The 15,125-nt window shown below is 44.1% G+C and overlaps 1 protein-coding gene across 4 annotated transcripts in view; it reads left to right on the plus strand.

Annotated features, from left to right (window-relative positions):
* The window catches only part of THSD4 (thrombospondin type 1 domain containing 4), a 577,007-nt gene that overhangs the window by 539,962 nt on the left and 21,920 nt on the right, over positions 1-15,125 (plus strand). For all 4 annotated transcript variants that reach the window (XM_072739053.1, XM_072739054.1, XM_072739055.1 and 1 more), the window contains 4 exons: positions 124-253; positions 1,398-1,602; positions 2,132-2,305; positions 10,759-10,932. In XM_072739053.1, coding sequence (XP_072595154.1) covers positions 124-253; positions 1,398-1,602; positions 2,132-2,305; positions 10,759-10,932 — 683 coding nt within the window. The remainder of the gene's footprint in view (positions 1-123; positions 254-1,397; positions 1,603-2,131; positions 2,306-10,758; positions 10,933-15,125) is intronic.

The raw sequence follows: 15,125 nt of genomic DNA on the forward strand, positions 1-15,125 counted from the left end.
GCGCGCCTTATTCTAATCCTGTGGCCTCTCTTCATCAGCACCTGGATCTCTGTACATCTGCACCCAGAGCCCAACATTCAAGTGGGTGGGGCCGTCCTTCAGAAGTTCTCCTTGTCCTTGCAGGATCGCAGTTCCCTATTTTCCGCTGTGTGCACAGAAACACCCACGAGGAGGTTCCTGAGAGCTACTGTGACTCCAGCATGAAGCCCACCCCCGAGGAGGAGCCCTGTAACATCTTCCCCTGCCCGGCCTTGTAAGATAGTCTCCCTGGGGAGGCCGCCTGTTAGCGGGTCACTTCTGGCTGTGCATAGGACCTTTTTTTATTAAAGATTTTATTTATTTATTCATGAGAAACACAGAGAGAGAGGCAGAGACACAGGCAGAGGGAGAAGCAGGCTCCCTGAGGGGAGCCTGATGCAGGACTCAATCCTAGGACCCCGGGGTCATGACCTGAGCCAAAGGCAGATGCTCAACCGCTGAGCCCCCAGGTGGCCCTACATAGGACCTTAGTAGCAGATATAAAATCTGTCTGCGTCTGATTTAGAACATGAGACTCGGTCTGGGCATGAACTGCAGTCTGTTGAGCAAGCGCACCAGTCTCTGGGGATGCATGGGGAAGCCTGTAGCCTTTAGCAGTGAGCACACACCTTTGGTGATTGGGAGCAATTATGTGTTAGCCTGGTGAGGGAAGCGGAGAATCACAATCCAGCGTGGCCGGTGTTGTGGGTGAGCTGTGAACAGAGAGAATGAGGGTCACAAATACATGGGCCAGGAGAAGTCAGGAGAAGTGTCTGGGGGGAGGTCTTGGGCTGGTTATTGAATGATAAAGAGGACACGTCCAGGAAAACAGAGGGAAGGGGCCCCCAAGAGGGTCCCGACATAAGTTTCAAAGTAAGAGAAACATTCTCCTATGTATTGTGTGTGCTGATGCCTTATTTAACTAAGTGACAAAGCAGGACGTCAGGGGAGGACCGTGAAACTGAGTAAGTAGCTCGTGAAAAATAAAGAATGCTGGGTCAAGGCTCCTAAGTCCCAACCTGAGTTAATGTTCTACAGGGTGGAAAACTAACGTTCGGAGTTGGGGGAGGGATAGGGGGGTCTTTTACTAGATAAAAATCACCTGCACCCTCTCAGTTTTCTTTCATTTTCTAAAACTGGGCCCTCAAAAAAATAAAAAATAAAATAAAACTGGGCCCTCATCACTGGTAGCTAGCATGTCAACCAAGTGACACTCCTTCATGGAGTCCGATGGCCCTAAGCACACCGTTAAGCAGTGCTCCAGGGTGAGGACTGCCCAGAAGGACCCTGATGGTCCTGTGTAGCCAGTGGGGGTCAGGCTGTCTTCTTGCTGACTGAAGGTGACATGTCCTTGTCGCACTCTCTTGTTCCTGAGCTAGCTGGGACATCGGAGAGTGGTCTGAGTGCAGCAAAACCTGCGGCCTGGGCATGCAGCATCGCCAAGTTCTATGCCGCCAGGTGTACGCCAACCGCAGCCTGACCGTGCAGCCCTACCGCTGCCAGCACCTGGAGAAGCCCGAGACCACCAGCACCTGCCAGCTCAAGATCTGCAGTGAGTGGCAGATCCGGACAGACTGGACCTCGGTACGTGGGGCTCCCCCTCCCAAGACTCACTGCTGTCCCCCCACCCAAGCCCACCGCCAAGACCTCATTCAGGACAGCCCTGAAGTCTCCTAGAGGGACCCCATCCCAGGGGGCTCTGGGGGGGACTGTTTTGCAAACCATAGGATCTACCAATAGCACGATGGAGTTAAGGCTGGTTTGTATCAGCCACCCACAGCCGAATTTAAGGATGAGCCCCTGGGAGCCATGTGCACACAGGTCTCCTCTGTCCCATGTGTCATGAGAAGCCCACTCCTTCCAAGCTTGCACCCCTGTTTTGCAAATGACAGAGCTGAGGCCCAGAGCAACAGGTAGGACATCCAAGGTCTTAGAGAAAAGGTGGTGAAGTGTTCAGGGCTGGGATCCTCCCCACGTAGCATGGCATTGTGGGGGTCTCACCACAGCTGTCCACTCAGGTGGCAGGTGGCAAGGATGAGGGCACAGAGCTCAAGAGCCCCCTCCCCCTGGAGGTAACGCTGCCCATCCCGCTGACATGTTCCTCCTGTTTTAGTGCTCAGTGCCCTGTGGAGTGGGACAGAGGACCCGAGACGTGAAGTGTGTGAGCAACATTGGGGACGTGGTTGATGATGAGGAATGCAACATGAAGCTCCGGCCGAATGACATTGAGAACTGCGACATGGGACCCTGTGCCAAGAGCTGGTTCCTCACCGAGTGGAGTGAAAGGGTGAGTGTGACAGTGGGCAGAATGGGTTTTCTGTAGCTGGGACCACCGTGTGCCCAGCTGATGGGCAGCAAGTGTCTGTTGCAGGCACCCCAACACCACGGAGGTGAATCACTAGCTTAAGAATCCCAAGGGGAATTTCTGACTTTGGGGAAATTCCTTCTGTCCTTATACAAAGACCCAGGGGCTCCAGAGGTGAGCAGTGGATGTGAAAGAATTAGTTCTCCTTCATGCTCCATGTGAATATTAAATACTGAAATACTAAATCAAGTGAACAATTACATCACACCTCTCACGTGTTTGGTGAGTGCCTGGCATCTAAAAGGCACCCAGCAAGTGGCAGGCCCCTTCCTCCTTCCTAACTCAGCACAGTTCACAGACCGTTCCCCTCCCCAGTAGACTGGCCTCCTTGGGGTCCTTGGCATCAGCTGTCAGCGATGACGTCTGAAGCATATTAGTTATATGTGTGCACCAGTTACCTGTGTGCAAGGAAACCAGCAAGAGCTAGAGTTCATCTATCAAAGATAAAACTAGGGGCAACTGGGTGGCTCAGTTGATTAAGCATCCAACTCTTGGATTTTGGCTCTGGTCATGATCTCAGGGTTGTGAGACTGAGGCCCATGTGGGGCTACGCTGGCCATGGAGCCTGCTTGGGAGTCTCTCTCTCTCTCTCCCTCCCCCTCTACCCCTCCCCTCCTTGCTCCCATGCATGCATGTGCATGCTGTCCCTAAAAAAAAAAAAAGATTTATAAGGATTCTGGAGTTGGGTCATGGTGATGGTTGCACACAGTGTAGATGTAATTTATGCCACTGAAATGTACACTTAAAATGATTAAAATGGTAAATTTTATTGTATGTATTTTGCCACAATAAGAAAAAAGGTGCAGGGAAAAGTACTAAGCAAAATTCCAGAGCGTATCTTGGGGTCGGGAGGAGAGAGCTAGAAGGAGATAATGAGTTTCATTCCTTTTCTTATGGAAGCTCCTGACTGGCTGGCAGTGGGAGAGGCCATCAGGAGATTGGTCTCGGGGCAGCAGACTGGCCCCCATGCCCACAGTTTGGTGGTTTGGGTGTCAGGATTCTCTAGAGCCCTTGGAAACTTGAGCTGTCAACAGGACTGGCTGGCTCTGTCTTCAGTACCTTTCTCTCGGTTGGGCCCGGTGTGCACCTTAGAGTCCCTCACTCTGCTCCCAAACTGTAGTGTGCCTACAGATCACCTGAAAACTCACACACAGTGCCTAGCCTGGGTCAGCGCCAGGAGGTGGGCCCAAGAATCTGCCTTCCTCATGGGCTCCCAGGGGGCACAGAGGCCACTGGTCCAAGGGGAAGAGAGGACTAGGCTAGTTCACAGAACCTTAGGAAACAGCTCAGGAGCCTCCTCTCCCCCCAGCATCGTGTGAACAACGGGGCGACATGTCAAGTTCAGAGGAGTAAATCTCCACGTGTCACCATCCCGCCACATGAGTGGATTCCTCGGCCAGCATCCTTTCTGACTGCTTCTCCCTCTCGCTCTGCTGTCCCTCTGCTTGTGCTTTCCCTCTCTCGCTCTCTCGCTCTCTGTCAAATAAATGGATAAAATCTTGGGGAAAAAAAAGGTTGGGCAAAAATTATTTTTATCACATATACAAAAAAACCCTTACATTAAAATGGCTGTATCCTGTAATATAAAAGTTTGTAATATGAACACAGAATTTATCATACCAATTGTCATGAATCAAAAGGAACAAGATCGTTTGAAGTCTAGAGCACTTAAGTCCTTTTAATCCTTAATACATTATGGGACACCTCATAAAGAATATGCAGGGCCTGAGGTAATTTCATCTACAAATGTTCAATGACTCATACATCCAAATAGACCGAAGCTTGGAAATTTTTCTAAAGGTTCACATTCACTAGAGGAAATGCAAGGTTTAGAATGTTCATGTGAAGATTAAAATGGCTGAAATTATTTTTTCAGTAAATGCTTCCTCATCTTCAGCAATCATTATTCTAAAATATAAAGAGAATTGTTTATATTAACACAAACAGTATAATCAAAAGAAGGCTATATACAAAGATAGCACAGGACAACTGAGTTTATAATACATCTCAAATATTTCATCTAAAATATTTAATTAGGGGATCCCTGGGGGGCTCAGTGGTTTAGCACTGCCTTCGGCCCAGGGCGGGATCCTGGAGACCCCGGATCGAGTCCCACATCGGGCTCCTCACATGGAGCCTGCTTCTCCCTCTGCCTGTGTCTCTGCCTCTCTCTCTCTCTCTCATGAATAAATAAATAAAACCTTTTAAAAAATAAGAAATAAATAAAATAAAATATTTAATTATAGTTTTTATGAGACTACAGATTTAATAACTTATCTCTACTTAACAAATAGTAAATAGCCATTTTCTACTTTTTTAATGTGTATTTGCAAACATGTTGTCTCAAAAGAATTTTTCACTTGAATTATATGCACTTCCAATTAAAGACCTAATGTAGTTATGGATAAAAAAAATGTTCACTTTTCCTGGTCATAAAGTAACATATAGCATCATAAAAAATATTTAAAAATCAGAAGAGCACACCTATAATCTTTTCATTAGCAGATAATAAGTTAAGATTTTTAAACTATATTGTCAAGCTTTTTTCTACTCATACATACTTTACATACATAGTGTTTTTGTATTTATACATATTTGAAGGACACAAATCATAATACTATGTCTATCATTTTGTAACCTTTTTTCACATATGTATTTATTATAAGCATGTTAATGACATTAAAAACCTTTAAATTATGAATTTTTTTAAAGGTTTTATTTATTTATTCATGAGAGATACAGAGAGAGGCAGAGACACAGGCAGAGGGAGAAGCAGGCTCCCTGCAGGGTGCCCGATGTGGGACTCAATCCCAGGACCCCGGGATCAGGACAGGAGCCAAAGGCAGATCCTCAACTGCTGAGCCACCCAAGTGCCCCTAAAGCATGACTTTTAAGTAGACTAAGCTATTGTTTGCCTCCTATAACTGAATCAAACCCTATTTTTATTTCCTCTCCAACAAACACTTGTAAATTTCCCTTTCATGTAAATTTGTTCCGCATCATAACCTAAGTACTTGCTGGATCTAACACTTGTCTTAAAATTCCAAATAAAGGAAAGAATGAGCACTTTATTCTTCTGTTTAGGGAACTTCTTTGTTCTTTTTCGGAAAGATATCTTAAGCCATATCAATTTAGTGCTATGATGTAAATAAGTAGGTAATTTTGCTTTATTGACCCCCAGAACATAACATTATTCCCGAATGTTCCCACTTGGAGTAGATGAGTGGGAAGGGGGTGTGGGTGGTTTTCAGGAAGGTGCACTGGCTTCGGCAGCACTTCCCCCAGGACTTATGTCTTATTATACCTCGAGCAAGCTGCTCTCTGACCCTCTGTATCCTCATTGGTAACTGCTGAATGAGCATTAAAGGGATGACATATTTGAAACCATGACCTCCATGAGATTGGGTACCATGAAATGAGCCTCTGAATCACCAGTTAGCTTCACAAAAGGGTCAGTCCCCAGAAATGACCAGCTGGTGCAGTCTTTCATACGTGACTTGTGGTTTTATATAAAAGTCAACCTTGTTAAGCTTTAGGCTGAGCTATCCCATTTTTTTGCCATTGGAATAAACATGTATTGAGCACCTAATAATGCCAGGCGTGAATGAGATACAGCCTCCATGTAAAGAGGTGAAGGGGGAGAGATTAAAGAAAATGTGATTGAAGTGTACAAATACTTAAGGATCCAGAAGACATCCTGTTGCCCAATTTAAAATAAAATAAAAAATAAGAAATAAAAATTAAAAAATAAAAATAAAATAAAATCAGCTGGGGCCCCTGGGTGGCTCGGTTTGTTAAGTGTCTGACTTCGGCTCAGGTCATGATCCCAGGGTCCTGGGGGCTCAGCAGGGAGCCTGCTTCTCCCTCTCCCTCTGCCTGCTGCTCCACTTGGTTGTGCTCTCTCTCTCATTCTCTGTCAAATGAGCCAATGAAAGCATTGAAATTAAACTCATTAAATTAAACTCTACCTAATTGAGTTGAGCTTGTGAACTCAAACCTGATTCTTCTCTTAAACTTCCAGGGCTATGTAGTCTTTCTGACTCAATGACTCATCGTAAACACGTCCTTGCAGTACCTTTAACTGAGGGCGGGCCTTAATCAGAGGCATCATTTACTTCTTAGTTCTGTAAATCAGTGGACAGGTTTAAACACATGGGCAACATTTAGTCACAAGAGAGAAAAAAAAAACTTTTAGAAAATCCACCAGCCTCAATTTTGTAACACCTAGTATCTAAGGATGTTTTCCAGAAGAAATAAGATGTTGTACTTTCTGTTACTTAATTACAGAAGATGATGTGTGAACCTGAAGTTCAGGAATAGCCACGAGAGCTTTGTAGTCAGTCCTGAGAGGGCCAATTGGGCCAAGTTTAGCATTCAGCGGTCTATGGAGCGAGAAGACAATCCTCACCACACAGTTGCTTGGAAATTTCATACGTATCTGTGTTTGGTCAGCCCAGAAGTTCAGCGAGGAACCAGGTCCTTTTACCAAGAGGATTTGGTCCCTCTTGCAAGCACATCCTTCAGGGGCGATGAGTGGGAGTGTTTCAAGGCCTGGCTTTAAAAGGTGGTCTCTGCTGCCTGGTAGAGGCCCATCGTTCCCCTCATTCCTGCTGAGAGGCTTCCCACACCTGGGCCAGTGTGGATAACTACTTCCAAGTTGAAATGCCTTTGTGCTGCTGTTGTGTAATAAGGAGAAATCCCTTACAGGCTCATCCTTCTAAGGCTCTCTCATTGGCACTTGGTCTGGGCACCTTAACATTCTTTTAGGGACACCTGGGTGGCTCAGTGGTTGAGCATCTGCCTTTAGCTCAGGGCATGATCCCCAGGTCCTGGAATCGAGTCCCAGATGGAGCTCCTCTCGGGGAACCTGCTTCTCCCTCTGCCTATGTCTCTTCCTCTCTCTCTATGTCTCTCATGAATAAATAAATAAAATCTTAAAAAACAAAAAAACCCTACATTCTTCTTTTAAATGAAGCACATGAAGGTATGTAGAAATATTCCCAGATGTGAGTATATTACTTGGTTTGGAAAGCAGAAATTAAGTTAGGTAAATGAAAATTACTTGGGAAGAAATATTCTTAATGTTCAAAACAGGAAGATGACTTAATTTGCCTTGCATTCTTTGGGAGGATTTAAATATCTTGAGTGTTTAAAGCTAGGAAAGAGACCAGATAATATACAGCTGAAACAAAAAGCCCTTTAGCCTAGAACATTCCAATTATTGTAGCAAAGGATTTTGTTGTTGTTGTTGGCTCACATTCCAAATAAGAAGGCAGATAGAGTGCAAGTCATGCAAAGGGTTTGTGAGCCTATAGGGAAGGGAAAAAAAACTTTCCCTCTACCCTAAGTTCTGCAACTGAAGCCTGCATATTCAACTGACAAAAGCCAACACATTTTAGCTAATGTTATTTTTTTGCACATGGCACAGAGAGCCTCATAAGACAGAAGTAAAAAATCCCAAAGACACAATTAGACTTTAGGGCTTCTATACCATTTTAACAAAGATTGATAAATTTTGAAGAAGTGACTAGACAAAGGAAAGGGGTTGGGGCTTCTAGAGGAAATAAAATACAAGAAAGTGGCTTAGAAATATATGGGGAAACTAACTGAAGATAAGGATTATTTGGGTAAAGTTTGTTAGTTTAGACTCATCCTGGCATCAGCTCCCCAACACTGATTATAAAAATGTCCTCTTCTTCCTGATACTAGGTGGAAATTTCCCACAGGAAGTTCATGCTCTGCTTTTAGGCAGGGATAGGGAGGGCAGAGAGCCCTTCCTGGATCTGATGTTTCTCAAGTGCCTTCCATTCAAAATAGGTCAATGTAGTATACTTTCGGGTGACATGTTCTCATCCCCTTCAGGCGCTTTGCTCTGGAGTTTCCTCCTTGAGGAGGCAGGCCCAGCCCAGCAGTGGTCATGTAAATGTTTGGTTGTTCATCCAGGCTGTGACTTTACAAGACTAGATAGCAGGGACCGCTGGGTGGCTCAGCGGTTGGGCGTCTGCCTTTGACTTGGGTGTGATCCTGGTTCAAGGATCGGGCCCCACATCAGGCTTCCTGTGGGTAGCCTGCTTCTCCCTCTGCCTGTGTCTCTTTCTTTCTCTCTCTCTCTCTCTCTCTGTGTCTCTCATGGATAAATAAATAAAATCTTAAAAAAAAAAAAAAAGACTAGATAGCAATGTACAAAAATGAAAATGGCTGGATCCCTGGGCGGCCCAGAGGTTTGGCACCTGCCTTTGGACCAGGGCATGATCATGGAGACCAGGGATCGAATCCCACATCGGGCTCCTGGTGCATGGAGCCTGCTTCTCCCTCTGCCTATGTCTCTGCCTCTCAATCTCTCTCTCTCTCTCTCTCTCTCTCTCTCTCTGTGTGACCATCATAAAAAAAAATGAAAATGGCAATTTTGGTAAGGAAACAAAGTGGTATGTTTTTCTTTTCTCAAATTTCATTTAAATGATGTCACTTTTGTTTATTTTTTTTTAATAATCATGTTGATAAAACAAACATTTTTTAAGGGAATACCCAGCAGAAACCCTTAAGATGGGCTTTGGTTGTACTCTAAAGGGTCACTTTCAGAGTTGGAAGGTGCTGGTGACAGAAGAGAAACAAGCAAGGAAGGACCCAAGTCTGTATTCATTTATTCAACTGATATTCATGGATTTGCCCATGGGTAAGGTGCTGACCTGAGAAGGAAGTAAAGATGCTGCAATAGTCCCTGCCTTCACTGAACCTGCTTATATAAAGGAAAAAGTACAGTAGGACATAAGTCACTTTAATACAAAGGAAGACAGTAGGGTGCACAGTGCCTTGAGAATTCTGAGACTGGGAAGAATATATTTGTCAGTGAAAGGAGTTTTCACAGAGGAGATGGCATTGGAGCTGAGCCTTAATGGATTTTGATGTGTCCTGGTGAAGGGGAAGACCCCTCTAGGCAGATGGAAGGAACAGTATGGACAAGGAACAGTGAAGGCTTCATGAGATTGGGAAATGGAGGACCCTGGCTCTGTCCAGCATGAGCTGTATGGGAAAGAATAATGGGAAGTTAGCTTAGAAGACTGAGGTTGACTGAGGTGGTCTTATAGGAAAGCTTGAATGCAGGTGGGGAAGTCCATGTTGGAATGGGATGGCATCAGAGGGATTTTCAGCACAGCATTCCCAGCTCCTGAAAGCCCAGCAAATTAAAAAAGGTGGTGAAGCTAAGCAACAAGCTGTGACCACAGTCCAGGGGAAGAATATTAGTGGTGCTGGGAACCACAGGCAAAAAGAAACAAGACAGGAAAAATGTGGTGAAACCAGAATCTGTGAGACCGGACATTTGGCTAGATGTTGGAAGCAAAAACTCAAAAGAACAGTCAACTTTTGAATCCTTCTAGAGATTTGATCACAAATTGGAAAACCAAGAGTATCAGTAGTGATGGTGGTGAAGGTGGTGCTCCACTGTTTTACGTGTTGGACGTGAGGTGTCTGGGAAGGACTCAGACAAAGAGGTCCAGAAATGTCTGAACATACAGAATGAGAAGCAAAATTAGACAGCATTCCAAAGTATTTCAAGACAGATGAAAAATGCTCCTCAAGCTTTGGGGTATGACAGGAATGAGTTTAGTAGGCCCTAGATGAGGGCAGAGTATGGCTGTAGGACAGAAATCACTGGTGGTTATGTGGCTTTAAGTGAGGACCTTAACTCAGTTTCTCTGCCTTAGAGTGGGAATACAGAACTTGGCCCTTTAAAGCCCCTCATACCATGTATTGAGCACTTGCTATATGGAAAGCACGTTATTCATTACCTGTAATGTGTTCCTATGCCAACCATCCAGATGAGCATGCCAGAGGTGGAAGGGGCTGGGTCCCTTGCCTCAGGCCACCCAGCCAGGAGGGATATTAACACTGATGTGTTTGGTTCCCAGGCCAAGTTGTCCCTCTATGGGGAGCTGTCTCCTAATACTGTCACAGCTGTGGCCTTCAGGGACTAGGACCACCCTGCCTTAATATCAGGCAGCCATGTTGAGGTGATGGATTTCACTTCCCCAGCTTCCCCAGAACAGCCCAGACTCCCCAGAACATGCCCACATGTTCATGCTCTCATTCCTCTGCTGCTGGATATATTTTCAAAAGCAAAAGTCAAGACAGATCGTCTGACAAGTCTATCAGTTGCAACAGTGGGACAGGATATTTGGAATGAAGACTCTCCCAGAAAATCTAAAATGGGGGTTTGACCTACTGATAGCCTACAATGGATGGAGTAAGCTGTGCGTGAAAGTAGTCAGAGACTCCTGGGTGAAAGAGTTGGTAGGGAAAGAGATGTTCAGTCCTCCTCCACATCATTAGAACCTGCGGGGGCCTCCCCTCTAATGTGCCCTTCTCCTGTCTTGCAGTGCTCAGCGGAGTGTGGGGCTGGGGTGCGGACACGCTCAGTGGTGTGCATGACCAACCACATCAGCAGCCTGCCCCTGGAGGGCTGTGGGAACAACCGGCCAGTGGAGGCCACCCCATGTGACAACGGGCCCTGCACGGGCAAGGTGGAGTGGTTTGCAGGGAGCTGGAGCCAGGTGAGTGGCCGGAGCTGGCTGTGTTTGTCTATCCCTGGTAAGAGATGGCATACATAGCAGAGGGGTCAGGAAACAGGATTTGGTGTATCCCAGGTGTCCTGGGTTTGAATCCCAGCAGTGCTACTCGTGGCCCTGGAGAAGCTGCTTACGCTCTTGAAGCCTTGTTCAGGCAACAGTATTTCTTGAACACCTACTACACACTTCTAAGTGCTCGGAATATATCAATGAGCAAAGCAAATATCCCTGCCCTCAGGTAGCTTATGATCTAGCATGGTTTCTCTGTCTATAAAACATTGTTAACAACCACACTGTGAGGTTATTTTTAGAAGTAATGTATATGAAGAATGTAGTACAGTGCCTGACATACAACAAATACACAATAAATCATAACTGCTGCTGCAATTATTGTTGTTAATAAAGCCCATTTTGTCTATATTTGAGTGTCAGATGCACAAACAGATAGGATCCATATCCAAAGGAAGTAAAACCACGATCTCAAAGAGATACCTGCACTCCCGTGTTCATAGCAGCATTATTCACAGTAGCCAAGTTCTGGAAGTAACATAAGTGTCTGTTGATAGATGGATAAGGAAGATGTAAGATAGATGTGTGTGTGTGTGTGTGTGTGTGTGTGTGTGTGTGTACATACATTATGGATGTCTTATGTGTGTATACACACACACATTACAGCATATGTATTGTGTGTATATATATATTCTGTACATATAGAATGGAGTACTATTCAACCATAAAAAAGAAGGAAATCTTGCCCTTTGTGACAACATGGGTAGACCTGAAGGACATTATGCTAAGTTAAATAGGCCAGGCAAAGACAAATAGTGCATGGTATCACTTATATGTGGAATCTGGGGAAAGAAAAAAAGAAGCAGAACTCAGGGAAACAGCAGAATGGTAGTTGCCAGGGTCGGGGGGGTGGGGACATGGGGAGAGGTGGGTTAGAGTGTGCAAACTTTCTACGATGAAGGAGTTCTGATTCTAGTATATAACATGGTGACTGTAACTGGTAATACTGTATCACTGAAATCTGCTAAGAGAGTAGAAGGGAAGCGATCTCACATGGTACAAAACAGGCAACTCTGTGAGGTGATGGATGTGTTCATTAACTTGATTGTGAGAATCCTTTCATAATGCATACATCATCTAGGGCCCTCATCTATGGCCTCATCTAGGGCCATACATCAACTCATCATTTGTACATCTTAAATATATTGCAATTTTATTCATCAGTTATACCTCAGTAAGACTGAAGGGAAAATAGAAGCAGATAAAGGAAAAGTTGAGGTTGTTCCTTATAAAGAACAGATAATACTGAATATTTTAATAAAGTAATTTCATGGATCAATTGATTTTTTTCCTCAGTATACCAAAATTGAACGCAGAAATGTGGAAAAGATCATTCCTTCTTACTGCCCCATTATGATTGCCATTAGTATTTTGAGTTCTAGGACCACTTAGCACTGGCTCTTGGGGCTGGCTGGTTCTCCAAGGACTTTTTGGCTGATGATCATGAATCATACATTATCAGGGTCTCTGGCTCCATCTAGAATTTGATTTCTTTTAAGTAGCTTTAAAAACAGACCCTGAAAAAAAATTGACTGCCCCGTCCTTGTAAGCTGATATAACCCCCTTGGAAAGCAATTTGGCAATAAAAGTCAAGAACCATAAAAATGTTCATTTGCCTTAACCAGTCACTTCACTTCTGGGGATTCATTTTAAGGAAATAATTAACAGAAGGGGAAAAAATGCTTTTTTAAACAGAAGTGTTCATGACAGCAGGGCACATAGGGATATTACAGTGTATCATAACTCATTAAAATATTATGTAACAACAACAGTGATAATTAGGGAGACGTAGAAAGTACACATGATATAGTGACAAGGGAGAACCAGAATACAAAAATATAGGAACTTTATCTCAGCCGCTGCAAAGAATGGATTTTTATATGAACAACATGGGAAATGTTTTCTTCTCAAATTTCCTTTAATGTTTTTATAATACAAACTGTCAAACATAGAAAATTCAAAAAGGAAGGGAATTCAAGTACCTGCACCACTACCCGAGTGGCTGTCGGAGTCAGGCATAGCTGATAGCTGGTCCTGGCTCTGTTTCTCTGTGGTTCTTCTGACTTGAGGCAACAACCTCTCAGAGCCTCTCTCCCCATCCAAACATAAGGATGAGAATATCTACTAATCTATATCGGTTCGTTTTCCCCATGTTCATTATTTTATCTGCCAGCTGTTTCTATGTCATTATTGGTAGCAAAACACCTAGGACTCGAATCCCAAAGATAATTCGGAGTAGGCCATATTGCACCAAATATCCACAGAAATGAGGCAAAGGGAAGAGCCCTGTGGGAAATTGTGACAGCATCTACACAGTGAAGATAGGCAGAGCAATTCAACTTGAACGTCTACCAATCTCAAAACCAATCCTACCTCCCCAGAGGGGAGCAGGATTCAGGTTCTTTTTTGCTTGAGGGCCTCCTGTGGATTCCAGACCTAACTCGGAGAACTGAGAGTGATGTGAATTTGGGTGAAGGCAGTGTTTGTTTCTGCTAAGTTTAGAAACATGGCATTTATTACCTGGTTGTCCAAAAGGGTCAGGCTGTGATTGAATGTGACGTGGTTTCAGTCCTGGATTTATAAGGGTGTTGGAGCCTGCTGTCACCTCCCTACCCTGGGAATCTGATGTTATCCCCAAAGAAAATGAAGTAGTGCGTGCTTATTTCTTGACACTAGAATGAGGATAAATGTCCCTTCCATCCATGTGGTTTGAGTGGTAGTTGGCATCCAGAACACCCCACTAGCCTGGTCACAAGTGACCGATCCAGGGTGGACATGTAACCCAGGCCAAGCCTAGGAGAGTCCTTCCCTGGGACTTGAATGTAGACTTAAGGGAAGAGACTCTCTGGGAAGTTGTGAGCACAGGTGTTTCCAGTGGCCTTGTTGAGAGCTTGTGGAGAAAACCAGCCCAAGAGAATAAGACCTATCAAGCTTAGGGAGTCTTTTTTCTATCTAGAGCCAAAGTAGCCCAATTCCTACTCTTTAGGTATTCCACCAATATCTAGATTCATGCCTCAATGGATGCACAGATGTTTCTTTTCTTCCCTGGCAATTCTAGGTTTATTTCACCTGTAATTGTCTTTGTTCTGGGGGGTCTTTCAGTGTCTAGAGCCACTGGGAGCGGCCCTCTTGTCTGCGTGTCTGTCAAGATTTATTTTCACTGGCATCTAAGCCGACATTTCCACTCTCATCTTGGATCAGTGATCCACTAAAGTACACCTGCAAAAAAAATAAAATAAAATAAAGTACAACTGCAGGGATTATTCAGGTGTAGAAACACACGTAATCACTAGCCCTGCTCAGTGGATGTAGTTATCCCTATTAAAATGCCACCTCTGGCATCTATGCTTTTCTCCATGAATTATATCTTATCTGATATTTGCATTATTCTGATTTCTCATTGTTGATTTTCACCTGGTGTATCTTTGTCAACTTCTTATGTATTTTTTAAGATACATCTTTTGTATGCAGGACTAGTTTTGTCTATTTTTATCCAACCTGCAAGTCTGTTTTTTAAGAGTTAAATTTTAACCATTCACGTTTATTATAATCACTTGCATGTTTGGACTTTTCCCTGCCATCTTAATTTGTGTTTATTATTTATGTTATTGCCATGTTTTCTTGGTCTGTTTCTTCTTTCCTTTCTGTACATTTGTACAAATCAGGTTTCCCTAATTCCATTTTTCCCCCTCTAACATTTTGGAAGTTATATATCCTATTTTTATTCACTTAACAACACTCAGGATTTTATTTTTAATTTTTTTATAAATTAATTTTTATTGGTGTTCAATTTACCAACATACAGAAAAACACCCAGTGCTCATCCCATCAAGTGCCCCCCTCTGTGCCCGTCACCCATTCCCCCCCACTCCCCGCCCTCCTCCCCTTCCACCACCGCTAGTTCGTTTCCCAGAGTTAGGAGTCTTTATGTTCTGTCTCCCTTCCTGATATTTCCCACACATTTCTTTTCCCTTCCTTTATATTCCCTTTCACTATTATTTATATTCCCCAAATGAATGAGAACATACACTGTTTGTCCTTCTCCGATTGACTTATTTCACTCAGCATAATACCCTCCAGTTCCATCCACATTGAAGCAAATGGTGGGT

The sequence above is a fragment of the Vulpes vulpes genome, chromosome 15 (assembly GCF_048418805.1).
Source record: "Vulpes vulpes isolate BD-2025 chromosome 15, VulVul3, whole genome shotgun sequence".
Lineage (NCBI taxonomy): Eukaryota > Metazoa > Chordata > Mammalia > Carnivora > Canidae > Vulpes > Vulpes vulpes.